The following is a 24023-nucleotide window of genomic DNA, read 5'->3' as shown; positions in this document are numbered from 1 at the left end:
TCAAAGAGGCTCGGACAGAGGCTTGGAGAGATTTTTGTAGTTCCATAGAATCGACCAAAGATACGGCCAGACTAGGCAAGCTTCTATCCAAGGAACACTCCTGCCCTTCCTTCTTGAAGAAAGACAACGGAGAGTGGACAAAATCATCAGCTGACACACTAGAACATCTGGTAAATACACATTTCCCAGGCAACACAGAATATATTGAGAACAATACTGACAGTGTTCAAACATCCAAACTATCACCCATTATAATCAACCACATCGTATCCCATGATAGAATACTATGGGCGATAAAAAACTTTGAACCATATAAGGCAGCCGGTCCAGATGGGATATTCCCAGCCATGCTGTGGAACACTCGAGAAACGACGATTCCTTGGCTGGAGGTCTTTTTCAGGAAAAGCCTTATGCTAGGGCACATACCAAAGAGCTGGAGGAGGGTAAAAGTGATATTTATCCCTAAAGCTGGTAGACGCGGTCATGATACAGCGAAGGATTTCAGACCCATCAGCCTATCCTCCTTCATCCTCAAAACTCTCGAGCGACTGTTGGATGTATATCTCAGGGAAAAGATTACAGACTCAACGATTTCACCATCTCAACATGCCTATCTCAAAGGAAAATCCACAGAGACAGCTCTTCACGAGGTTGTAAGTGCGATTGAGAGGAGCATAGAATACAAGCAATACTCACTAGTCGCCATAGAGGGGGCCTTCAACAATGTCACCACAAGATCCATAATTGAGGCTCTTAACATGTTAGGCATAGACACAGGTCTCAACGAATGGATAGAGAACATGCTCAAAACTAGAATAATCATCGGTGAGGTAGGCAGCAGCACGATAAAACGCTCTGTCAACAGGGGAACCCCTCAGGGAGGAGTCTTATCCCCTCTACTGTGGTTACTAGTCGCCAACAACATCCTCACCAAATTTAACCAAAAGGGAATTAAAGTGGTGGCGTACGCGGACGACATAGTGCTTATGGTTTCAGGAATGTTTCCAACCACAATCAGTGAGATTATGGAAGGAGCTCTGGTATTACTCAGCAATTGGGCCACGGACTGTGGTTTAAGCGTAAACCCGAGAAAAACTGAACTGATGCTATTCACCAAGAAAACCAAGGTGCCAAACTTTAATCTCCCAAAACTAAACGGCGTCAGCCTCACGCTAACCAAACAGGCCAAATACCTAGGGGTTATCCTGGACCCCAAACTCAGCTGGAAGTCCAACGTAGAGTACAGGGTAAAGAAAGCGAACATAGCACTTTACACATGTAAGAGAATGTTGGGGAAAAAATGGGGTCTCCAACCAAAATTATCCAACTGGTCCTACACAGCCATTGTAAGGCCAATACTAACATATGCGGCACTAGTTTGGTGGCCTGCAACAGAAAGGAAATACAACAAAACTAAGCTGAACAAGATACAAAGAACAGCGTGTATCCTAACTACAGGAGCGCTTAGCACCAGTCCTACTGAAGCGCTCAATGTACTAACACATCTATTGCCATTAGATTTACACATTAAAACAATAGCTACTTGCAGCGCGGTGAGACTCAGAGACATAGGAAGCTGGACAACAAGGCCGTACGGTCACAGCAAGATCCTCCTACAGGGACCCCCGCTGCTCAAAAACGGATCAGACTACACAGTCCCCGACCTAAACTTCAAGAAAGGCTTTACGGTACGCTTCCCACCGAGAGCCGAGTGGAGCAAAGGAGAGGTGATTGGAAGACACGAAATCGAAATCTATACCGATGGTTCTAAGATGAACTGTGGTGTGGGAGCTGGCTTCTATTCGGAGCCACTCAACCTGTCTCAATCAATTCGTCTTCCTGATTATGCCACCGTGTTCCAGGCAGAACTTTTAGCGATCAGAGAAGCATGCAAATCCCTAGAACTCTACAAGGTAGTTGGTGCAAGAGTAGCTATCTTCTCAGACAGTCAAGCAGCTATTAAGGCCTTAGACTCCAACTACATTTCATCCAAACTGGTCCTACAGTGTAGAGAGGAGCTAAAACTGCTCAGCCATTGGCTTGAAATTACCCTGATATGGGTTCCTGGTCATAGGAACATACGAGGCAATGAGATAGCGGATGAGCTAGCAAGAAAGGGCTCAACACTAGACATAGCAGAGGCGGTGGCAGTTTCCACCCCACTGAACACACTAAAAGCATCTATTGCTTCACACTATCAAGCTTTAGCCGAAAGAAGATGGAAGCAAATACCTACATGTATCACAACAAAAAACACATGGCCGTCATATAAAATCCAAAGGACAAATGACCTGTTAGGATGCTCTCGGCCAAACATTTCACGGATTACTGCAACCCTTACAGGACATTGGAAAGTAGGGGATCATGCAGCTAGACTCAATCTACCCTTCAATCCTATCTGTAGAAGCTGTCAAGCGGAAGGGGTGAAGGAAAGTCTGTTCCACTATTTATGTGAATGTCCGGGACTAGCCAGGGCACGACTCCGATCCTTCGGTAAGCCTTTCCTACAGCAAATTAAGGAGATCTCAGTCATCGAGATAAAGGATTTGCTCCTATTCTTGGACCTCACTAAATGGATCTGACTTGAAAAAAAAAAAAAAAAAAAAAAAAAAAAAAAAAAAAAAAAAAAAAAAAAAAAAAAAAAAAACACTTCATCATCATTTCACGAGATAGTGGTATTAAAACGGTGCTGGTCACTAATTAGGAGCATTTCAGCTAAGAAATGTTCAACCACCTCAACAACAACAACAACAACAACAGCACTTGTTGGCAAGAGAGATTCTACATTAGATTTCAAGGCTCACATTGTTATCGGTAAATAAAACTAGCTTCATTAAAAAAAGTATTAAAATTTCATATCTATCATATAATGGACTTAACTTGTAGCAGAACTTATGGCAGGACAAGTACACTTTATCTACCAATTGGTTCCTGGTGATAAAAGAGGCGCATAGAGGCATAATTTCAATTAAAAAGTAATTTGTAATATATTTTAAATGCAACAAACTCATACCTTGTTTAATTTCAAGACAATATCGGGATCCCGAGATAATAAAATAAGACCCCGAAAATGACGGGATCTGTCAAATCCCGAAAATTTCAGCCCCAGTGCACACGTATTTTATGAATTTATTTTATAAGATATAATGGATGGCAACCAACGCTTCTTGTAATTGTAGGAGCCAGAGCGTTCAACACTAGAGCAAGAGGAAGGCCAAAAACAAGATGGGCCAACTAAATAGAGGACATCAATAAACATGGAATTAGGAATTCGAAAAAGGCGCAAGCGATCGAGTTGTATGGAGGTCCCGTCCAGCAGGCTAAAGTTCACAAAAGGCTATAGTGCCATAAGATGGGTAACTTACGACTATAAGTAACAGCGGCTTAAGTGCTATGAGAAAATTGCTTGTCTCGACCTGCGGTACATCAAGAAAACAATGTCCAGCTGTAATACGTATAATGTAACGTAATATAAATAAGTATGTAGGTATGTATAGACTACCGTTATTATGTCTGTTCCTGATTATAGGAAAGTCTGTCTACTGCAAATGGACAATTGTAATTCATTACATTACAAATATTAAAAGTGTTTATGATGTCGATGCGTGACAAGAAGCGATCAGCGCTACGACTGTGGGCAGTATTTTCCAGTTCAGGCGCATGCACTTGATTGCGGCGGTTATCAGCGCCGGCTGCAAGCGATAACTCCACTCAACAACTACCAGGGTCCAAATTGCGCATCGTTTGTGGGTGTGTATAGGAAAAGATTGTTGGACGTTTAAGATAGGCTGCACTTTTGCTATAACACTCTTCAATCTACACAGCTTTGGTCACAAGCAATGAGGGTCTAAGACGAATATTATATTTGGGGGGAAAAACTTTATATATTTGTAAGTGATAGCCGAAAGTTGACTTAGTCGGTTGTTAAGGTTATTACTTGTGAGCACAGCTAACGCACATCAAATACTGACGTTTAATTAACGGAAACTACTTCAGCAGTAATTAGACTTATTTATATTATTAATCTGTATTTGTATTTGTATTAATATGTGTATGTGCTTGTAAGAAACTATACTTCAGAAATGTGATCACAGATACTTAGACGTTGTAAGTGCATTTGGCTTGACTATGAGATCGCGAGGCTCTGCTTCAAGTAGTGGTGCTTATTAAAGAGTTATTCGAGTGCCAAAGTTAATAACATTATTTCATTATACTGCAAGTATGTAATTAAAAATGCATACATACAAACACACATACCTAAATTTATTAAAACATTACGTCAAGTAAACAGTCTGGGCATTTTTCGGATTTTTCTAAGTTAAAATTGGCATACATTAGGATAATCCGATTCAAATGAGCCATTCAGTTCGATGACTTCTTCCCATTTTGATTCCGCAAACCTCACTCCACGATAGAGCAGGTTAATTGTGTGTACAAATTCGCTAGAGAAGCACTCGAAAAAAAGGAATACTGCACTGCAGTCTTTTTAGATATTACGCAAGCTTCTGATCAGGTATGGCACGAAGGCCTGCTGCACAAGCTTAAAATTACCTACCGCAAATAAGTGTCCTAGGACCCGTTTTGTTTATAGCCGACCTACTCTTAATGCAGAGCCACTTATGTTTTTTTTTTTCTTTTTACTCTGATGTGCCCGGTTCAACACCTACACAACGAGGCACAAATGCTTCCAGTGATGGAGCATAACAAACTGCTCAGCAAGCAGTTGCTACCGCAGGTTTCACCCCTGCAAACACCTGCTTGAGCCTGAGCCGCCTCCCAGGCACGTCAGGAGACATTTCTTAGACTACGCTGACGAAATCTAGGACAAAACTGACAGAAATCTACTGAGCCTGACAGTGTTTAGACAGTCAATAAACGACATTCACCGGGAGACCGTCTCCACCTTCTTAAGCTCCCGTCCCGTGAATGTCGTAATGGGAGTCCAACCACCACCTACAGCAGATGAAGATCTCCAGCTTCCTCGTGAGACTCGTGTAACACTGGCACAATTACGTTCTGGATATTGTAGCAGGTTAAACTCCTACTTATCCAGAATCGACCTCGACATACCAAACATATGTCCGACATGTGAAGGCATCCCGCACGACACTAACCACCTTTTCACATGCCACCTAAAACCGACTTATCTAACACCCCTCTTCCTCTGGACCCATCCCGTCGAAACTGCATGTTTCCTGGGCCTACCTCTAGATGAGCTAGACGAAGACGACCGGTGATATGCCCGACACTGGCGGGGCTACTATTACTGTTAACAAACACACAGCCACTTATGCCGATAATACGGTTATAATGTCCAAAAGTAGTCATGCCTCTATTGCTTCCTACTACCTAAGAAAACGTCAACACTGTGAGTTCGTGGTTGAAAGCCTGGCGTATAAAAGCGAACGAAACCAAGTCTATGCAGATTACTTTCACGCTTCGCAAGGCTCAAGCTCTACCGTGCAAGCAACGCTCTATCTGATATCTTAGACAGATAATGCCAAATGTTTAGGTATTCTACTAGCTAGGCGCCTCACGTGGCGATCGTATATATTTTTAAAGCGAAAACGTTTGGGCTGAAACTCCGTTCACTTTACCGATTGCTTGGCCAAAAGCCAGCATTAAAGTCCTCATACACAAAACAATCCTGAAACCAAGATGGGCCGAAATATGGTGCTCGGCTTCAAAATCTAACCTGGCAAAGCTGCAGAGACTCTAGAAAAGGGTATGTGGCAATGCGCCATGGTTTGAACGAAACAAATCATTGCACCGAGAACTAAATGTTACGGCAATTTTCGAAGAAATCAGCAATATCAGTCAGCGATATAGCAGTCAGCTTGCCACTCATTCAAATCCTCGGGGAGTTAACCTTTTGAATAACAACTTCATTTCACGAAGATTAAAAAAATGTGTGCCTAATAAATTAATGCAAAAATTTCAAATGTAAAATGTAAGAACTTATAAAACTAAATATGTCTCGTATGTATGATTGAAGTCCACGGGTGTTCTTACACAAAGCTAAACCCCTTTCAATTGCAACTATAAATAATACTAAATATTATTTTTTATGAAAAATTGTATGTATTAAATAGAGTAAAAAAAAATGATTTCATAATTCCGCAATTGGAGTATAATTTGTCCCTGTTGGTGCAAAACCTGACCAGCTCATATTCACAAACATCTCCCGTATGATTGAAATGATAATCATAGGGAAGATGCTAGATGAGCCAGACGAAGATTGCCGGTGATCTACATAACACTGACAGGGATAAACATGCTGCTACAACAACACTAACAACATTATCATAGCGAGTTATAGAAGGTTCCTTGCGAACGAAAATGTTAATTAGAATTTTTCCGCACTCTGGGAGGCTCACTGAATTGGGAGGCTATAAACATTTTAGCTGGCACTGGGTCACAGTAGCCAGGCGAAGAGCTCAATATTCAAGTAATTGAATATTACCTGTGGGGAACGTAATGAAATTCATTTTGAGAACTAATTGCTTTTGGAGGACAGGTGCCACAAAGCGAAGGAGCCTAGTGTATCGCGTAAGGGACAACCACACAAAATTAGCCTAACCTAACTCTGTTGTAGGGTTGAAGGAGAAATTCATGCCAACCAATACAAAGAACTTTGTGTGCATGACAAATTGCCTTCACTGTGCGCGTTTTTTTAAATAAATGTTTTACGGTTATGTACAGTAGACTGTATTGTAAGAACAGAGTTTTAAGAAAGGCCGGAAAACACTACTTTGCCATTTGAGGTTATGTAAGGTAAGGTACTCCTTTTTCAAAAAGGTTGTTGTTGCAGCATAAACATTCCCCATGCTGCTGAAGTGACAATCCTTGGCCGGATATAAATCCGGGTCGTTCCGGTAACGTAGAACCGACTGTCGTGGGAACGAAGGTCAAGAAGGTCGTTATGGTTTGTTTAGTATTATTTGCTATTTTTTTTTTTTTTATTATTTTTTATTTTTACTATGAGTACACCTCTATGGCTTTAATGCGTATTGAGTAATGACAAAGGTTTTTTTTTTAATTTATAAAAGGCTGTTAAATGTTAAGAAGAGTTGAGAGACGAAGATCCAATATTGTTGTATAACCTCAAAAGAAGTAAAAAATTAGATTTGCACTTTCACTTTGCATCATATTTTATGAGAATAAAAAAAAATTTCAATAGCACTAAAATCGTTTCAGCAAAAGCTTTAAATCAAAAGTGGCCTTTTTAGCCTTTTTTAACACTAAACCTACCCGAAATTTTATGTATTCCTATTCCTACCAATGTGGGTCAAATGACCCGTATTATATTATTAAGATCACATATATTTCTCGGTAAAACAATTAGAAAGAGAAGAGTAAATCTTGAAAAATACATTCGATGTAAACCAAACCAAAAAAAATTCGCATTTTGGTTACAAAAAATCACAAAATTCATTGCGAAGAGCGAGGGTTTGGCAACACTGCACAACTAGAGTAGTGTGACGTCACACACTCTCTGACGGGTGTAGTCTTCCTTCTACCATTCTTGATGTCAACCAATACATCAATATCCTTCACTAAGGACGACGTAGGTGTCTAAAAGTTTGAGGCTATAATGTCTTTTCGGCGAGATATTGGAACCAAACAAAGAGTGGCTACAACTTTATTTCGGAGAAGCTTTACTGGCCTAACCCATTGTACAAAATTACAAGTAAAAACGCTTTTCTTACTATTTTTTTGACAGGCTCCTAAGTGCGAGATGGCTTGAGTGCTTGGCTGTTTTACCTACTTGAGCGTAATGGCGGAGCTGCTAGGATAAATTAGAATTTTTGTGCTAACATTAAAAACAATAGAATATCGACAAAAAATAGCAAATTACAACAAACAAATTCACTAATATTTAATAATACCAATATTTTTAATATAAAGGGTTTTCCAATAACAGGTGTTAGGTGTTAAACAGGAGAGATAATTAACGATTTTTTATGGCCGCAATTGGATGGTATTGATCTGGACAACATTTATTTTCAACAAGACGGCGCTACGTGCCACACAAGCAACGAAACCATTGATATTTTACGGGAAAAGTTTCCGGATCGTGTTATCTCTCGAAGATGTGATCACAATTGCCCACAGAGCTTGTGACTCAACACCTTGTGACTCTTTCTTTGAGGCCACGTGGAAAGAAGGTTTACACCAACAGCCCAGGGTCGATTCAAGACTTCAAAGATGGAATTCGAGGACATAGAGCAGCCACTTTGCAATTCGGTTATGGAAAATTTCATGAAAAGGATATTGTCCTGTAAGCGTGGTCGTGGTGGTCATTTGCCTGACCATTCCTTTATTCTCCACTATTAACGGCATACCTTCCTCTTTATAATGAAATAAACATCCGATCATTTATATTAAAAATTAGTATTTTTCTTTGAATATCAAAATAGCACCTCTTATTGGAGAACCCTTAATTTCTTAGCTAAAATAATAGTTTTTTTTTAGAAATATCAAAATTTGCACGTAATTTTTTAGACTTTTGATACGATTTTCTATGAAATTTAATCATTCTTTCTGCAACTATTTTCATAAATGAGCGTTTTGGAATCAAGTGATCTCAGCTGTGGGCATTTTTGGCCGACCAGGTGAGAGTGTTTCTACTTAGAGATCGGTACAATGACCCAAGCCAGCAGAAAATGCTTGGATCGAAGCTAAATAACTGTCAGCTGACTATTCTTAATCTTTAAGGGGACAGATACCTGTAAAATTTCGAAAAAAACAATTTTTTTCATACAATTTTAAGGGGGGAGCCTGCTTTAGAGGTTCATAAAATCGATTTTTTTTTTTTTGCATAAGTGTCTTCCCAAACTATCCAACAATGTGTCCTCAAAATTTCAGAAGCAAATTCAAATTATTTTCGGAGTTACAGAAGAAATTGTGAGCAAGCGTCGAGCAGGTATACGAGCGGCCGGATCGCTCGAAGTGCGATTTCTCGTTTTTTTATTTTTACGATTTTTCCTAATTGGCGGGAAAGATGGGGAAAAAGTTAAACGTCCTATCGAAACGAGATAACATTGATTGTATTCGGAATTAAATTCTCTTCTAGTTGAACCTAAAAAACCTTAAGAAAGTTATGATTGACCCACTTTTTAAACAATCTAAAGTGAATTTGTTTTTCCAAAAAAATATTTTTTTTTTTAAATAGCGAAAAATTGTTGAATTTCTCACTTTTTGTTTAATTTGCTTGGTTTAACTAGAAGCTATACTATACTAAAATAAAAATTGTTTTTTTGTTTTTGGTTTCAGATGAAAATTGCGACCTGCATCTTTCCCGCCGCACGACACATGCACATTCGAGGCGCCTCGGCAAAATGCTTTTACCAGGCATAATATGACTTATATTTTAATGAAAAAATTTGAGAAGACTATTGAAATATATAATAATAAAACCTGAAAGTTTCATTTCAATCGAATATTTCTTTCCTTTCCAAAAAAATCCACGAAAAAATCGATTTTTTGAAGCCTCTAAAGCAGGCTCCCCCCATAAACGAGTGTTTTGGAATCAAGTGATCTCAGCTGTGGGCATTTTTGGCCGAGCAGCTGAGAGTGTTTCTACTTATAGATCTGTACAATGGCCCAAGCCAGCAGAAAATGCTTGGGTCGAACATAAATAACTGTCAGCTGACTATTCTTAATCTTTAAGGGGATAGGTACCTATAAAATTTCGAAAAATAAAAAATGTTTGATAAAATGTTAATATAATATAATCCTTCAAGAATATGTAAAAAAAATTTTAGAACGTAAATTTAAGTATTTCTTATATTATAGATCGTCAACCGTGACGACTCTATTCTTTGCGTTCGAGCGGTGGGAGAGGAATTTTCATGTATTCAAACTTTAGACGCGTTTTTCTCAAAACTATATTTTTCGAATTGGCGTACACGATAACGCGAAAAGTTATTGACCGATCACCCTGAAATTCTACACATATCTTTTTTATGATATTATTGTTTCAAGTTTTCGAAAATTTTTCGAAAAAATATTTTTTTCGAAGCAAAACTACTCGTAGTAGGAAATTTCACCCCAAAAAAAAAATTTTTTTTTTGGAAGCATTTTTTCGCGATTTTTTTCCATTTGTTTTTAATTCATATAGAAGTTATGACATGAATAAACAAAAAATGTTTGGTTTTTTGTATTCGGCTCACTGACGCCGATGCTACAATGCCCGCCGATTCAGAAGCTCCGCTGCGCCCTTCCTTGAAGAATTGAGTGTACATCCGCCATTTTAAAAGATTAAAATATAAAAAAAAAATTATATTATTTTAATGTATAAATAAACTGTATGCCAATTTTTAATAAAATATATTGACTTCTACATTTTAAATAATTTTAATGAAAATCAGGGAAAATATGGCCGTCTGTCCCCTTAAGAGCCATAACAGAATTCGTTGACCGTTTCCATAGAAATCTTGCACAGTTGAAGCTTAAAGAATTTAGTAGTTTTGGTTGATTGGCAAATTAGCAACTTCACGCCCATATTTTTATTAATATTTAAGCCACTTTTGGTGTTCTTGAAAAAATATCGCACACAAAAATATATAAAAAACGAATCGGCTTAAAACAAAGAAGACACCTGCATATGGCATATTGAACACTTCGAAAAAAAAAAATCGTAACAAGTCGCGACTAATTGCCATTTTTGTGTAGAAAAAGCTTTTAAAATTGAAATATAAAGAAACTTTTGGTTCAATTTACTGTAATTGGCTTCGGCCAACTGTCTTCCCGCTTCAGCTTAATTGATTTTTAATTATTTATTTTGCGCGTTTTTCTGTTTAAAATTTTACAGGTTTGCGAAAATAGGTATGTACACACGTACGAGTGCATACATACATACATACATACATACATATGCGCATTTATCTATGTCATGTAATTGTCAGCTGATCACTGGAGGTCTAAAAATGCATTTTCACTTAATTTAATAATTGACTGAGCAATAAGATCAAGATCATTATGGTGAGTGCATTGGACGCCGATCGACATAAGTATGTACACATGTGCCTATATAAGTATGTATATATGTACACCAATTATGGTGGTTCCAAATGTTTTAGGCATACCGTTGCAACTAATACACATATGCCAACTTATGTGTAAATAAATATGTATATATGTATGTATGTATATATAATATTTCTATGCCTGTATTGGCTATGCAAAAACAACGGTTTCTAATGTTAATTTTTTTTTTTGTTGTTAAATTTCACAAGTCACTAATTTTTTATGCTCCACCATAATTTATTTTTATTTTTCTTTTAAACAAATATAAAACGCTCACCCACTTTCAAATTGCACAAACTTAAGGCAGAGGAACTCACGCGCATGAAGAGCGCGCCACGCAAACTAAAGCGCTGAGTAACAGTTGACTGACTTTTATACAAACTTAGCCCGTAGAAGATCGCCGATTGTCAATTATTTAATCGCATTGATCGAGTCGTCGATACGCATCAGCACCAAAGTGGTTAGAAGCATGAGCGTGAAAACCAGCAAATTGAGATATCGAGCGTGTCGCCGCCAGCTTGAGTTCTCATCGCCATTATCGCCGTCCGAGCTCCAGCCAAACATGCGTGAGATATCAAAAAAGATGGAGAGGCCGATTGAGACGGGCATGATGCTGAAGTCGAGCGCTGACCAATCTGGCGACCTACATGGGGTGCATGGACATGGGGAGATAAGTTCAATTGTATGTGGAAAATTGGGAACATGAAAAATAGTGACTACCTGTGCTCAGACTGAAATGGATTATCGTTGAAGAGACGCGCTAACGGCAAGATACGTCACTGCGTTGCCGGCATAGGCAAATGTGCGCTCTCAGTTTTTATATATATAAATAATTTCTTTGTTGTTTATTTAGCACTAAATAATTTTTATTGTGAATGTGAACTCCAAATGTTGTCAAGTATTTAATAGCGCACTGAGTTCTAACTCTGTAGGTGAAAGTTCTTGTGTGGGAGCAATGAACTGAATTAATTTGGGCTTGCAAAAAGTGGAGTTTTAATTTCGTGAAGTAAAAGTTTAATTGAAATATAGCAGAATTTAAAGGAAGCCAAACCAGAAAATTTTCAATTTTCGCGTTTTCTTCTTATCACTTTTTTTGGCAAGTGTTCTCGCCGGATTTCCAGACGTTAGACGCAAGAAAAGTGCCGCTTCAACGCCGTTCAACCAGTGGTAACGGGAGGTTACACATATCGCGATACCATAAATTGGCGCATACCGCCATACACAAGGAGAATTCGTATTGACCGTACATATGGCTAAAAATACAGCGGAATGAAACGGCATATAAAACGGCAATTGTCTACTTTGTTTTATGTTTATTCGGAAACAAACAGCTTTATTAAAATTGTTTACAGATATTAAAACTTGGATTTTTTTGTTGTTATTTTTATAAAGCTGGATATAAAACACTGGCTAATTTAAAGTTCAAAATTTGTCATCGTATCAAAATCCTTCATTTCAAAATTAAATGTGTTATATAAAAATATATTCGATATTCGTTCAGCCAGCGACAGCTTCCCTTTTGCTTTAGCTAAGGTGCGTTTTTTGTTCTTTATCTCAGACGCAAGTATCCGCATTTTCACAGTACGCTTTGTCGCTAGGCTTCGCTAATTGTCAAGTGCTGAATACTTGGCAGCAATCGCCTGCAACTTCTGCAAGGAAAAACAATAAGTTTAAACCAACTCTAAAAGCAGTGCTAATACTTCAAATCAAATATTATTTAATGATTATATTTTTAGATTAGTTTTTGCAAAAAATTGCATTTCTCCTTCATTTACAAATACTTCCATTCTTGAAATACTAATAGCAATTTACTGCCGGGAAATCGTATTAGCATTGGCAACACTTACTGTCGGTATCACCCCAGCCGATTGGCACTTTCAAGCGTTGATTTTCTGCCTGCAACCATTTGGTGAGTGGCTCAAAATACTCCATGAGCGCAGAGGGATCCATTTCAGTTTCGCCAGTAAACTCTTTGAGCGTCTTCTTCCAGTGTGTGGAAGTGCCAAGTGAGAGGAATTTGCTAAGTAAATAACACAAATTAGTTTCGCCATAATTACTAAATATAAAGAATAAATTGTCTACCCAAAAGCTGCGCCCGCTTCTTTGCTGTTGTAAATGTCACAATTGTCCAATGTTTTTTCGGGATCACCTTTCACATACTGTCCCGATTTAATGCACATGGCCTTAAGAAATTGAAATTGAAATATGTGCGCCGCAAAGTAACGCAAGTATTCAACGTCGGCGTCGATGTGATATTTTGCTGGTGGATCAAAGTCGTCGTCTGTGCGACGAATCGGCGGCTCAACACCAGAGAACTCAGAACGCATTTGCCAGAAGGCACAATTCCATTTGGATTCTTCAACCTCACCACGGAAGACGGCATAGCGATATTTGTCCATTGTGTAGGCAAAAGGCAGGAATACGATTTTTTTAAGCGCCTGCAACGCAGATTTTATAAAACTTGTTGGAAGCAAAAACTAATCAAATAACCCTCATCCAACTTACATTCTTAAACAATTCATTTATACGACTCTCTTCATCCAATTGGTCTACATTCGAGAGTCCAATCGTTTTAAGATGCTTAGGTGTAGCCACTGAAAGTGCGATAACGTCACCCACAGCCTCGTGGAAGCCGGGATTGGGTGCTCCACGAAAAACGGTCGGTTGGTTTTCATATTGCAAATAGTACTGTATGTGGCCGAGTTCATGATGCACCACATACAGGTAGTGGGTATTGACTTCGGTGCACATTTTAATGCGCACATCACTATCCTGATACAGGTCCCAGGCCGAGGCGTGGCAAATTATTTCGCGATCGGCCGGGCGTGTCAGCACACTTAAGTCCCAGAAGCTTTTTGGTAGCGCACGCATACCGAGCGATTGGAAAAATTGATCACCGAGCTCAAAGAGTTTTCGCACTGTGTAATTTTGACGCTGCAATTCGCCGGTCACATCAACAAATGGCTTCTCGGGGTATGGCGTGAAGAGTGGCAGCGCATTATCCCATTGTTGACCCCACATATTCCCCAACAAATGCATGGGTATGTTGCCATTTTCCGGCACTATTTCATCACCATAAAAAGCGCGCAGGCGATAACGAACATAGCCGTGTATTTCACGATAGAGCGGCAGTATGGCTTTGTATACTTTGTCTAGATTTGATTCGAAGTCGGGGTCTTCATAGAAGTGAATCCAATAGTCCGCGTAAGAGGTATAACCTGGTAGAGTGAAAGTAAAAATGAAATTAAAGTTGATACAAATAAATGAAAGCTTTAGTAGATTCCAGCTGAGTTATTATGCACAGTTAAAATTATTTCCCAAAACATACGAACTTTTTAAAAGTTTGTATTAGAAATCTATATATATAAAAGAAGTTACATTTCCTTGGTAATCTTATAACTCAAGAACCGCCAAACCGATTGGCACAAAAATTTTAGAGTTCTTTTCTATCTTTGAGGAGGTGGTTTGTGTGAAGTTTGATTGAAATCGGTCCAGCCGTTCCTGAGTTATGACATTTTATGTGAGTAATGGTTTCCTCTCATACGAAATGCCTGTATGGGAAAAACAACAACTAATACACAGCCGCTTATGAGCGTTTCTGTTGTACTGTTGTGGTTGTAAGTGTATTATCTTAATATTAATTTTGGACGAAAATATAATAAAAACTGGAGCATTCAAGGAACTGGAAAAACATTTTTAACTTTATTTATTTTAGCATAATTTATTTAGCGTAAAAAATTGAAATGGAAATTAAAGAATCAAAGTTTAATTACAAGTTTTTATCGGCTCTTTCACCTTACCTGTATATAGGTGACCACCAAATTTTAAAAAAGTACAGAAAAGGCTATTGTGACATCTTTAGAAAGTATGTTGAATGAAAAAAATCAACTAATTCAACTGTTTAAACATTTTACGAGTTCTATAAAGAAAACTTATTTAATATGAAAAATTTCTTGCGATATAAAAAAAACATTTTATGTATGGTGGTGCGAAGCCCACTGGGAAATGCTAGTAAAAATATAAAAACATGTATGATTTTCTTTACAACCCATTAAAATACTCGCCTAGGCATTGAATAAGGCGGATTGATGCTGCATCTTTCACTCTTATCAAATCATCCGACGTCTGCGTCACACACAACACATACAACTGTATACGCACACACGACGTTATACGAGTACAAGTAACAACAAACATTTCTTATCAGCACTTAAATGCCGGCAACTTACCATTCAAACGCGCTGCCTTGCGGCTCAGCTCAATATATTTTTTGAAATTCTCGCGCATTGGCGTACCCGCTTTGTTGTACCACTCGCGCCAGTAGTGCTTCAACTCCTTCGGATCGCGACTATTGGAAAGACGCTCCTGTATGTGTGGCTCTAATTGTAGCGTGCAATTCCCCTCCTTATTATATGGGCATACAGTGGTAGTAGCGTAATTTGACTGCATTGAACTGACTGCATTTAACAATTCCTTATAGTCATCTTCAGGCAACACATCTATGCCTAAGTCGCCAAGAATAGTGGCTTGGCGTCGGATATCCTCATCGGGTGATTCAATATATCCCGATGCGATGACATTGTGTGTCATCTCCTTATTTGCAGCTGCATTTGCTGTGGCTACAGCAATCATTGCTTTGCGATTTTCCTCTGTTACATTTGTGTTGTATTCGTACGAGGTGAGGAACTCATTGCGACGACGTTGACGCAGCAACTCATTTTCACGTTCGAAAAAAGCACGCGCTTCCAATTTGGACGAACCAGCAGAATCAGCAGCATATGCACGCACGGACTGCAGAGAGACAAGTAGGAAATTGGGGTAAACATATTTGGAAACCTGTATAACCAGATCACCAACTTACCGCGGCCGAGAGCACTGTGTGCAATGCAATCTGCAGTATAATAACACTCCTTTTCTTCATACTTTTCTCGGGTTATTAATCGCCGTTCTTTCGTTCTTCCGTGTCAAACTAACGCAATGATCCACTGGCCGAATGAGACTGAACTGAGCTTCGTAAATGTTAGTTCAATATCAAATACTCAGCACTGACTGCTAATACCGGTGAGGTCAAGACGTGGTTTCCGCGTCAATTACTCAGTAATCTCTTGAATGCGATCTATAGAATATAAGAGAAAATATAGTATATGAATTATAGGCCTGTAATTTTACAATTATTGTAATGTGATTATTTGTTGCGCTGTAATTAATCTCATGCACGCATTTGAATATATTTATATCGCAACAAATTGACTTAATTAAACTCTTAGATACAAATAAAGTATCCGCCAAACGTCAAATTTTGATTTTTTAATATTATTATCGATTTTTTAACAAGTACCAGTTGTAATTCAATCAAAAGTCGTTCATTCCAATTAGGTTTTTGTTTACCTTTTTTCCTATTATTCCGTTTTGGTTTTATATTCGCACTTTTACCGATCCTGTGTAGCGCTGCCAGCTGGATTTATATAACTGAATAAATTTAAAAATGCCAGTTTAAAAATTGGGCTGGAATTTAGAATAATGTCTATTGGGCAATTTTTGGCAAACTATATTTATTTATTTATTTATTTAACAAACGCCAATCGGCAATATACATACAAATAAATAGAGGGTACACAATCAGAATTTATAGAGGGCTGGTTAGTAATACAATGATAAAGACTATGGGACAGACGGTTCCTGAGAAAAATCTATAGTTTCATATTTTTGGCTATAATGTCTTTATTAATGAAACTTGGTGGAGATGTTAGTGAGGTGTTAAGGAACACTCTTCATAACTCCAAATTATTCGGGAAATAATAATTTCGTAATTATTTGCCTTCAAAATGCCCTCGGGAACTTCACTATAATTTGCCACATTACACTATATGTTTTTTAACACTTCACTAAAATTCACCAAATATACACTCACTCGCGTGTTTTTACTTATTTTCATCCTTATATTCGAATGATTTTTATTAAAATTAAATGCAAATGCATTTGTCCATACAATCACTTTCCAATTTTAAACGCGAATAAGAAGAAAATTGGAGTGACAACAGTATGATGTTGCCGGATGCCTGCAAATGAAAACAAATATATGAACAAAAATTAAGTGTTTGAGTTTAGTGTTAATGATGGGGATGGGGGTTGTTGTTGTTGTTGTTGTTGTAGCAGTATCTTCGCCCTGTCAGTGTAGTGTAAATTACCGGTCGTCTTCGTCAAGCTCATCTAACGGTAGGCCCAGGAAACTAGCAGTTTCGACGGGTTGGGTCCAGAGGGAGAGAGGTGTTAGATGAGTGGGTTTGATGGGGCATGTGAAGAGGTGGTTAGTGTCGTGCGGGGTACCTTCACATGCAGGACATATGTTTAGTATGTCGGGGTCGATTCTGGATAGGTAGGAGTTTAACCTGCTACAATATCCAGAACGTAGTTGTGCCAAGATTACGCGGGACTCTCGAGGAAGCTGGAGCTCTTCGTCTGCGATAGGTGGTGGTTGGACTCCGATAACGGCATTCGGGGGTCGGGAGCTTAGGAAGGTGGTAAGTGTCTCCCGATGAATGTCGTTAATAGCCTGTCTGTATACTGTCTGATCCTGGAGAGGTCTGTCCGTTTTGTCCTGGATCTCGTCCACGTAATTGAGGAAGTGTCTCCTGATGTGCCTGGGAGGTGGCTCAGGCTCGAGCAGGTGTCTGCATGGGTGAGGCCTACGGTGACACCCAAGCAGAAACTGCTTGCCGAGCATTTTGTTATGCTCCTTAACCGGGAGCATGTGCGCCTCGTCATGTAGGTGGTGAATAGGGGACATCAGGAGACATCCTGTCGCGGTCCTGATGGCAGTATTCTGGCAGGTCTGAAGCTTCGTCCACTGCGTATCACTGGTTCCAGGCGACCAGACAGGCGCGGCATAGTTCAGAACCGGTCGGCCTATTGCTTTGAAAGTCGACAGCAACATTTCTTTGTCTTTGCCCCAAGTGCTGCCGGCAAGCGACTTGAGGACCTTGTTGCGATTCTGTACTTTCGTTGCAATAGCGGTTGTGTGCGCCGAGAAGGAGAGCAAGCTGTCAAAGGTGACTCCCAAAATTCTGGGGTTGTTTATCGTCGGAATTGGGGTATCATCGACGTGAACCTGAAGTGGCAGCTTGACCTCCTTTGTCCAGGTGGTAAATAGGGTCGCCGTGGATTTAGTGGGAGAAAGTTTTAAGTTTCTCGCAGTGAAGAAGCGAGAAAGGCTGGCGAGGTAGTCGTTTACTTTTGAGCATAGGCCATCAATGTCATTGCCCGACGCCATTATCGTGCAGTCGTCGGCATATGAGACCAGTGAGACTCCCTCTGGTGGCTGGGGGAGTTTCGAAATATAGAAATTAAAAAGCAAGGGTGAAAGGACACCACCCTGCGGTACTCCTTGCTTTATTTTTCTTTGTTTTGAGGTTTGGTCTCGAAATACTACCGACGAGTGACGACCACTCAGGTAGTTCGCGGTCCACCTCTTCAGCCCTGGCGGGAGTGTCGACTGTAAAATGTCATCTAGTAGCGTGGCGTGGCTGACTGTGTCGAAAGCCTTTTGTAGGTCCAACGCTACTAGGACAGTCCTCTCGCAGGGGCGGTTTTGGTTGAGGCCGCGGTTTACCTGGGTGTTTATGACGGTGAGTGCCGTGGTGGTACTGTGCACTCTACGGAAACCATGCTGGTGTGGGGCTGGAGTCAGGTGTTGAGTGAGGAGTGGGAGTAGAAGGGCCTCAAGTGTCTTCACTACTGGGGAAAGGAGAGTTATCGGACGATAAGACTCCCCTTGGTTGGCGGGTTTCCCAGGCTTCAGCAGTGGGACCACTCTCCCTAATTTCCACTTATCAGGAATGATGAGAGTGGCCATAGACAGGTTGAAGACCTTTGTGAGATATTCTACTCCCAATGGACCCAGCTTTTTCAGCATCAGCATGTTTAGTCCGTCGGGGCCAATGGCTTTTGAAGGTTTCATGTGTTTGATGGCCCCCTGAACCTCGTCGCTGGTGAAAGTAAGCCGTGCACTGTTGTAGGGCAGTTTGTGCAGCCGTCTGGTGGCACAACGCTTGGATCTGTCGACCGGAGGATGCAATATAAATTGCCGGCTAAAGTAGCTCGCGCATCTCTTCGGGTCCGACGAAGTACGACCGTTGAAGGTGATGTCCACCTTGTCGTTGTGCTTCGTCGGGTTCGACAGGGACCTTACGGTGGACCAGAGCTTGCTCACACCAGAGGTGAAGTTGCAGGACTTCAGATGCTCTACCCATTTGGTCCGCTTATGTTGAGTGACCAGTTGCCGGATCTCCAAATTGAGATCCTTTATACGAGGATCCCCGGGATCGGCCTGGCGTAGACGGTCACGCTCGTTTGCCATAACGGCTGCTTCGGCTGGGAAATTGGGACGTAATTCCCGGATCCGTCCAGCAGGTATGAAGCGAGCCGCGGCGGCTGTAATCGCCTTGCGGAATGCGCGTTCGCCTGCGCGCACATCGGTGGGAGTGGGTAGGGCTGCGAAGATGTTCTCGGTAAATTCCGCGAATCTGGTCCAATCAGCTTTGTTAAAGTTGATATATGACCGGTGATCCGCGGAAACAAAATCGGCGGGTCTCTCGATCGAGATGATAATGGGCAAGTGGTCTGATGCAAGCGATAGCATAGGTCGCCAGGTTATGCTATTTATCAGACCAGCGCTAGCAATTGTTATGTCAGGCGAGCTGCTACAATTGCCCACTACCCTAGTGGGGGCGTCGTCGTTTACAGTGCTGAACGTCGAATCGTCTATCTGCTCTGCCAATAGCTGTCCCCTACGATCATTTGGCAGGCTTGAATGCCAAAGATCGTGATGCGCGTTAAAGTCACCTACTACCAATCGGTTTTCTCCCCTGATGAGCGCACCAATATCGGGGAGATATCCTGCCGGGCAGCAGGTGACAGGGGGTATATAAATATTATAAATTTCGAGCTCGGCATCGCCTGACCGGACAGCTATACCTTGACGTTCTAAGGTGTTGTCCCTGCGGTCGATGCCTTCATCAATAAGACGATACTGCACTGAATGGTGTACTATGAACGCTAGGCCACCACCGTTGTCTCGCTCGCGGTCCTTTCGGTGCACGTTATAGCCGTCCCTGGTAATCAGGGGGGAGCTAGCGTGCAGTTTTGTCTCTTGGACCGCAGCTATCTTAATTCCGAACCGATTCATGAAGTCGACTATTTCGTCAATCTTGCTCGTTAGTCCGTTGCAGTTCAGTTGCAAAAGCTTGAAGCTTCGCGGGAGGGTCGTCGTAATTCGGGGGGTGAGGGATGCGTGATGTTGTCTGCGTTGGACCTGCTGTGCGTTCCGCAAAATGGGGAGTGGCCTGATGTTGTCGGGAGGCCGCGCCACAGGGGGCGGTTGCGGGTGCAGAGCTCTGCAGCAGGGGGCAACGTAGTCGCGCGTCCACTCACGGGTGGTGTGCAGGCCGGAGCACCTCCGAAAGTGACACCAGCCACTGCAAGAACTGCATTGGATAGTTGTCAAGTTCCGAGGTACTACGGTCTGGCACACGGAGCAGACTGTGCGGGGGACCAAGAGCTGCTGGTTTGTCCCCGCACTGGGGTAGGAGCAGGAGGGTTGTGGGTTGGAAAGGGAGTCGTGTTGCTCTTGGGGGCTCCTGGCCGTTGAGGTGTTGTTAGTGGCGGCAGTATGGTGTGCCGGCACTGAGGGCAGTGTCGCCGTAGAGGCGGTGACCGCCTGTGGGCGGGAGCAACACGTGGCCACATACCTTGTGGACCACTCCCTGTGGGTCTTAAGGCCTGAACAGGTCTTAAGATGGCACCACCCGTTGCACTGGTTACACCTAACCGAGGTGGAGTTCGGGTGGAGCCGTTTGTGGCAGATGCAGCAGTAAAATACTTCAGGTCCGGGGTTGGGTTCGACGCCAGCCCGGAAGAGAAGTATTTGGAGCAAACTGGCTGCAATGAGTTGCTCCTGTGACGAAAGGTTTAGGGTAAAATACGGTGCACTAGACAGGGCTAGTGTACTGGGGCGGCAGCCCTTGGTCGGGAGTAAAAACCCGAGTCATTCCGGTAACGTAGAACCGGCTGCCATGGGGATGGGGGTCATTGTGCCTCACACACGCATATGACGTTTTAATTTTGGGTTCAATGGTTTTAACACGGAAAGGAGTTCTACGCAAAAATACTATGGATTGCGTAGCCGGAGTGGGACTGATGAGTGTTATTTTTATGAAGCGCGGCCAAAGGCCGCCCACGCGAAAAGGAATTCTATGCGTGAGGACCCGTTTGTAAAACTGATTGAAGCAATACAATATACTTATAAACCGTAATTTTTGGCTTTTAATTACTTTATTATTTTTTGTGATACGCTCAATATCATTGTTTTTAAGTTTCAATGAGTTGTATGTTTTTATTTTGAAAAATATTTCTCAATTTAAAAATATTGCAGTTTTACAATGAACCTTTCACTGAAAATCCCTGCATACGAACTTCGTTTTTATTTCAGGTATATGGCAACACTAACTTTTCGCTAAATTAGAGAACTTTAACATTAAATTACTTAAAAACTACAAGCCTCCGGCAGGTTCGGTTTTCAGTTTCAAGTTGGGGATACACCCCTCTATCCCCCCTTTTATATATAGTACATTATACTAAATATTTCCCAAAAATTGTGTAAAGAAATACCAACAATAGTATTGAAAATACGATTGTATTAAGGGTATACATCTAAGCGTGTAAATGCCATTTAAACGTCATGAATCGTATACGTTTACCACAGCATACCTGATTTGCAACCTCGATCAGTTTCTCAGCCCTCACCAAAAATTTTAATCGCACTGCAAAATAGAAATGTAAAATGAAAAATCTATCAAAATTTTCACCTCAAACTTACGTTGGTCTTCTGCAATAAAAATGAATTAAGAATAAACTGAAGAGTAAATAATAAACTTTAAGGTTCCACAAAGAAGTATTCGCAGTTTTTATCCTTTTTATGACTAAAACTTGAAGACAAATTTTCCGGAAATGGAACTGTAAAATGAAAAATCTACCCAAATTTTACCTCAAGCTTGCGTTGGTCTTCTGCAATAAAAAGGAATTAGAAAGAAGCTGAAGAGTAAATGATAAGCTTTAAGGTTCCACAAAGTATTCGCAATTTTTATCTGTTTTATGGGTAAAACTTTAAGACTTAATGTGCGAGTAATGCGCCCATTGCTCGTGAACTTAGAGACTATAATTCATTATCCAATTCTAACCCGCTTGATTTCGTAAATTTTATAAAAATTATAGACTCGTTCCATATGGCGCCTTAATCCCATGTCGATGGATCGTTTGCGTCCAGCGCCTTTTTCTACTATATAGCGCCAACAGAAAATTAGAAAAAATTCAGAAGGTAGCTTCTAAACTTTATATCCGAAGAGATTTTTTCAACATTTTTTATTTTAATAATATTTTATTATAAAGAAATGGTAAAGGGTGTTTTTTATAGAGGTTAGGTCCTCAAGATGAAATAAAACGTATATAATTTAATGTTATGGCCAAGAATTTAGCTTTATTATAAAGATAAGGGTTTGCCATTATGTTTTAAAAATGATTTCGGGCAAGTGGCCGCCGCGGCTGGCTCGAATAAATTCCAGCCGAGAGGCCCAATTTTCGACCACTTTTTGCAGCAATTGGGGCCGTATGTCAGCAACAACGCGCCGAATATTTTCTTCCAAGACGTCAATCGTCTCGGGCTTATCTGCGTAGGCAAGCGACTTCACATAGCCCCACAAGAAATAGTCCAGCGGTGTTATATCGCACGATCTTGGAGGCCACGCCACAGGTCCACGGCGCGAGATAATGCGCTCACCAAAAGTTTCCTTCAATAAATCGATTGTTGCGTTGGCTGTATGGCATGTAGCGCCGTCGTGTTGGAACCAAAGGTCGTCCACATCAACATCGTCTAATTCAGGCACGAAAAAGTCATTAATCATGGCTCTATAGCGCTCTCCATTGACTGTAACATTATGGCCGGCTTCATTTTTAAAGAAATATGGACCAATGATTCCCTCTGCCCATAGAGCACACCAAACAGTGACTTTTTGAGGATGTAACGGCGTCTCAGCAATGGCTTGTGGATTATGTTCACTTCAAATGCGACAATTTTGTTTATTGACATACCCATTCAACCAAAAGTGAGCTTCATCGCTGAACAAAATTTTCTTCGATGCGTCGCGCGAACCGAACCATTATTTTCGTAATAAATTTGCACGATTTGCAAACGTTGTTCAGGTGTAAGTCTATTCATTATGAAATGGCAAACCAAACTGAGCATAAATCAAGTGACAGCTGTCAAAAAGACCATCTACGAAAAAAGTAGTGCCAACTTGAAAACCTAACCTCTTAAAAAAACACCCTTTATAAAATATGCACCGTGCGGTAGTTTCATAAAAAATATATGATTTCTCAACGAATTCGCTGGACACGAATGACCCATCGATATGGGATTAAGGTGCGAAATGGCACCATTGTATTCGCAATATTGCATTTGCATTGATTGTAAATATTTGAGTTGCCAAGTTTGGGTTGTTTTTGATTACATTTTTGTCTAGTCTGTAAAATAATTTACTTTACAGTACTAAATAAAATAAAGAACATTAGTTTAAACAATGTTTGCCTAAAATGTCTAACGTCAGAAAATTAAACGTAAGAATTTCTTTTTGAAAATAAATTAATTTTTGCTTTTCACCTTTCCGCATTTGTTACTTAATATTTGACAGTGATCCAAAAAAATTACACAAAACTGTTATCAAGTGCCTAGGTAAATTTAAAAACATGAATGAATACCGCCGATATAAAAAGCTTAAACCTGCTATCGGAAAATTTATAATTTTTGCAATTGGCGTCCTAGGAAAATTATATTTGACCCTTCTTCTCTTCACAAATAGATAGCAATAAGGCGGGTATAGGTCGATATAAAGATTTCGATCACTCAATACATTTTGATTTAGAAAAAAAAGTATTAAAAAACA

General features: G+C 40.4%; 1 protein-coding gene across 1 annotated transcript in view; it reads right to left on the bottom strand.

The window, feature by feature from the left end:
- LOC129247260 (angiotensin-converting enzyme) overlaps positions 1-16165 on the bottom strand; it is a 30826-nt gene extending 14661 nt beyond the window's left edge. The window contains exons 1-6 of the mRNA XM_054886312.1: positions 15893-16165; positions 15261-15822; positions 13537-14249; positions 13114-13469; positions 12879-13051; positions 11313-11437 (exon numbers count right to left, since the gene is read on the bottom strand). Coding sequence (XP_054742287.1) covers positions 11313-11437; positions 12879-13051; positions 13114-13469; positions 13537-14249; positions 15261-15822; positions 15893-15952 — 1989 coding nt within the window. The 5' untranslated portion in view covers positions 15953-16165. The remainder of the gene's footprint in view (positions 1-11312; positions 11438-12878; positions 13052-13113; positions 13470-13536; positions 14250-15260; positions 15823-15892) is intronic.
- Positions 16166-24023: the final 7858 nt, after the last annotated feature.

Source organism: Anastrepha obliqua, chromosome 5 (genome assembly GCF_027943255.1).
Source record: "Anastrepha obliqua isolate idAnaObli1 chromosome 5, idAnaObli1_1.0, whole genome shotgun sequence".
Lineage (NCBI taxonomy): Eukaryota > Metazoa > Arthropoda > Insecta > Diptera > Tephritidae > Anastrepha > Anastrepha obliqua.
The sequence above is the reverse complement of the archived record's forward strand: the minus strand, read 5'-3'. Positions and strand labels throughout refer to the sequence as shown.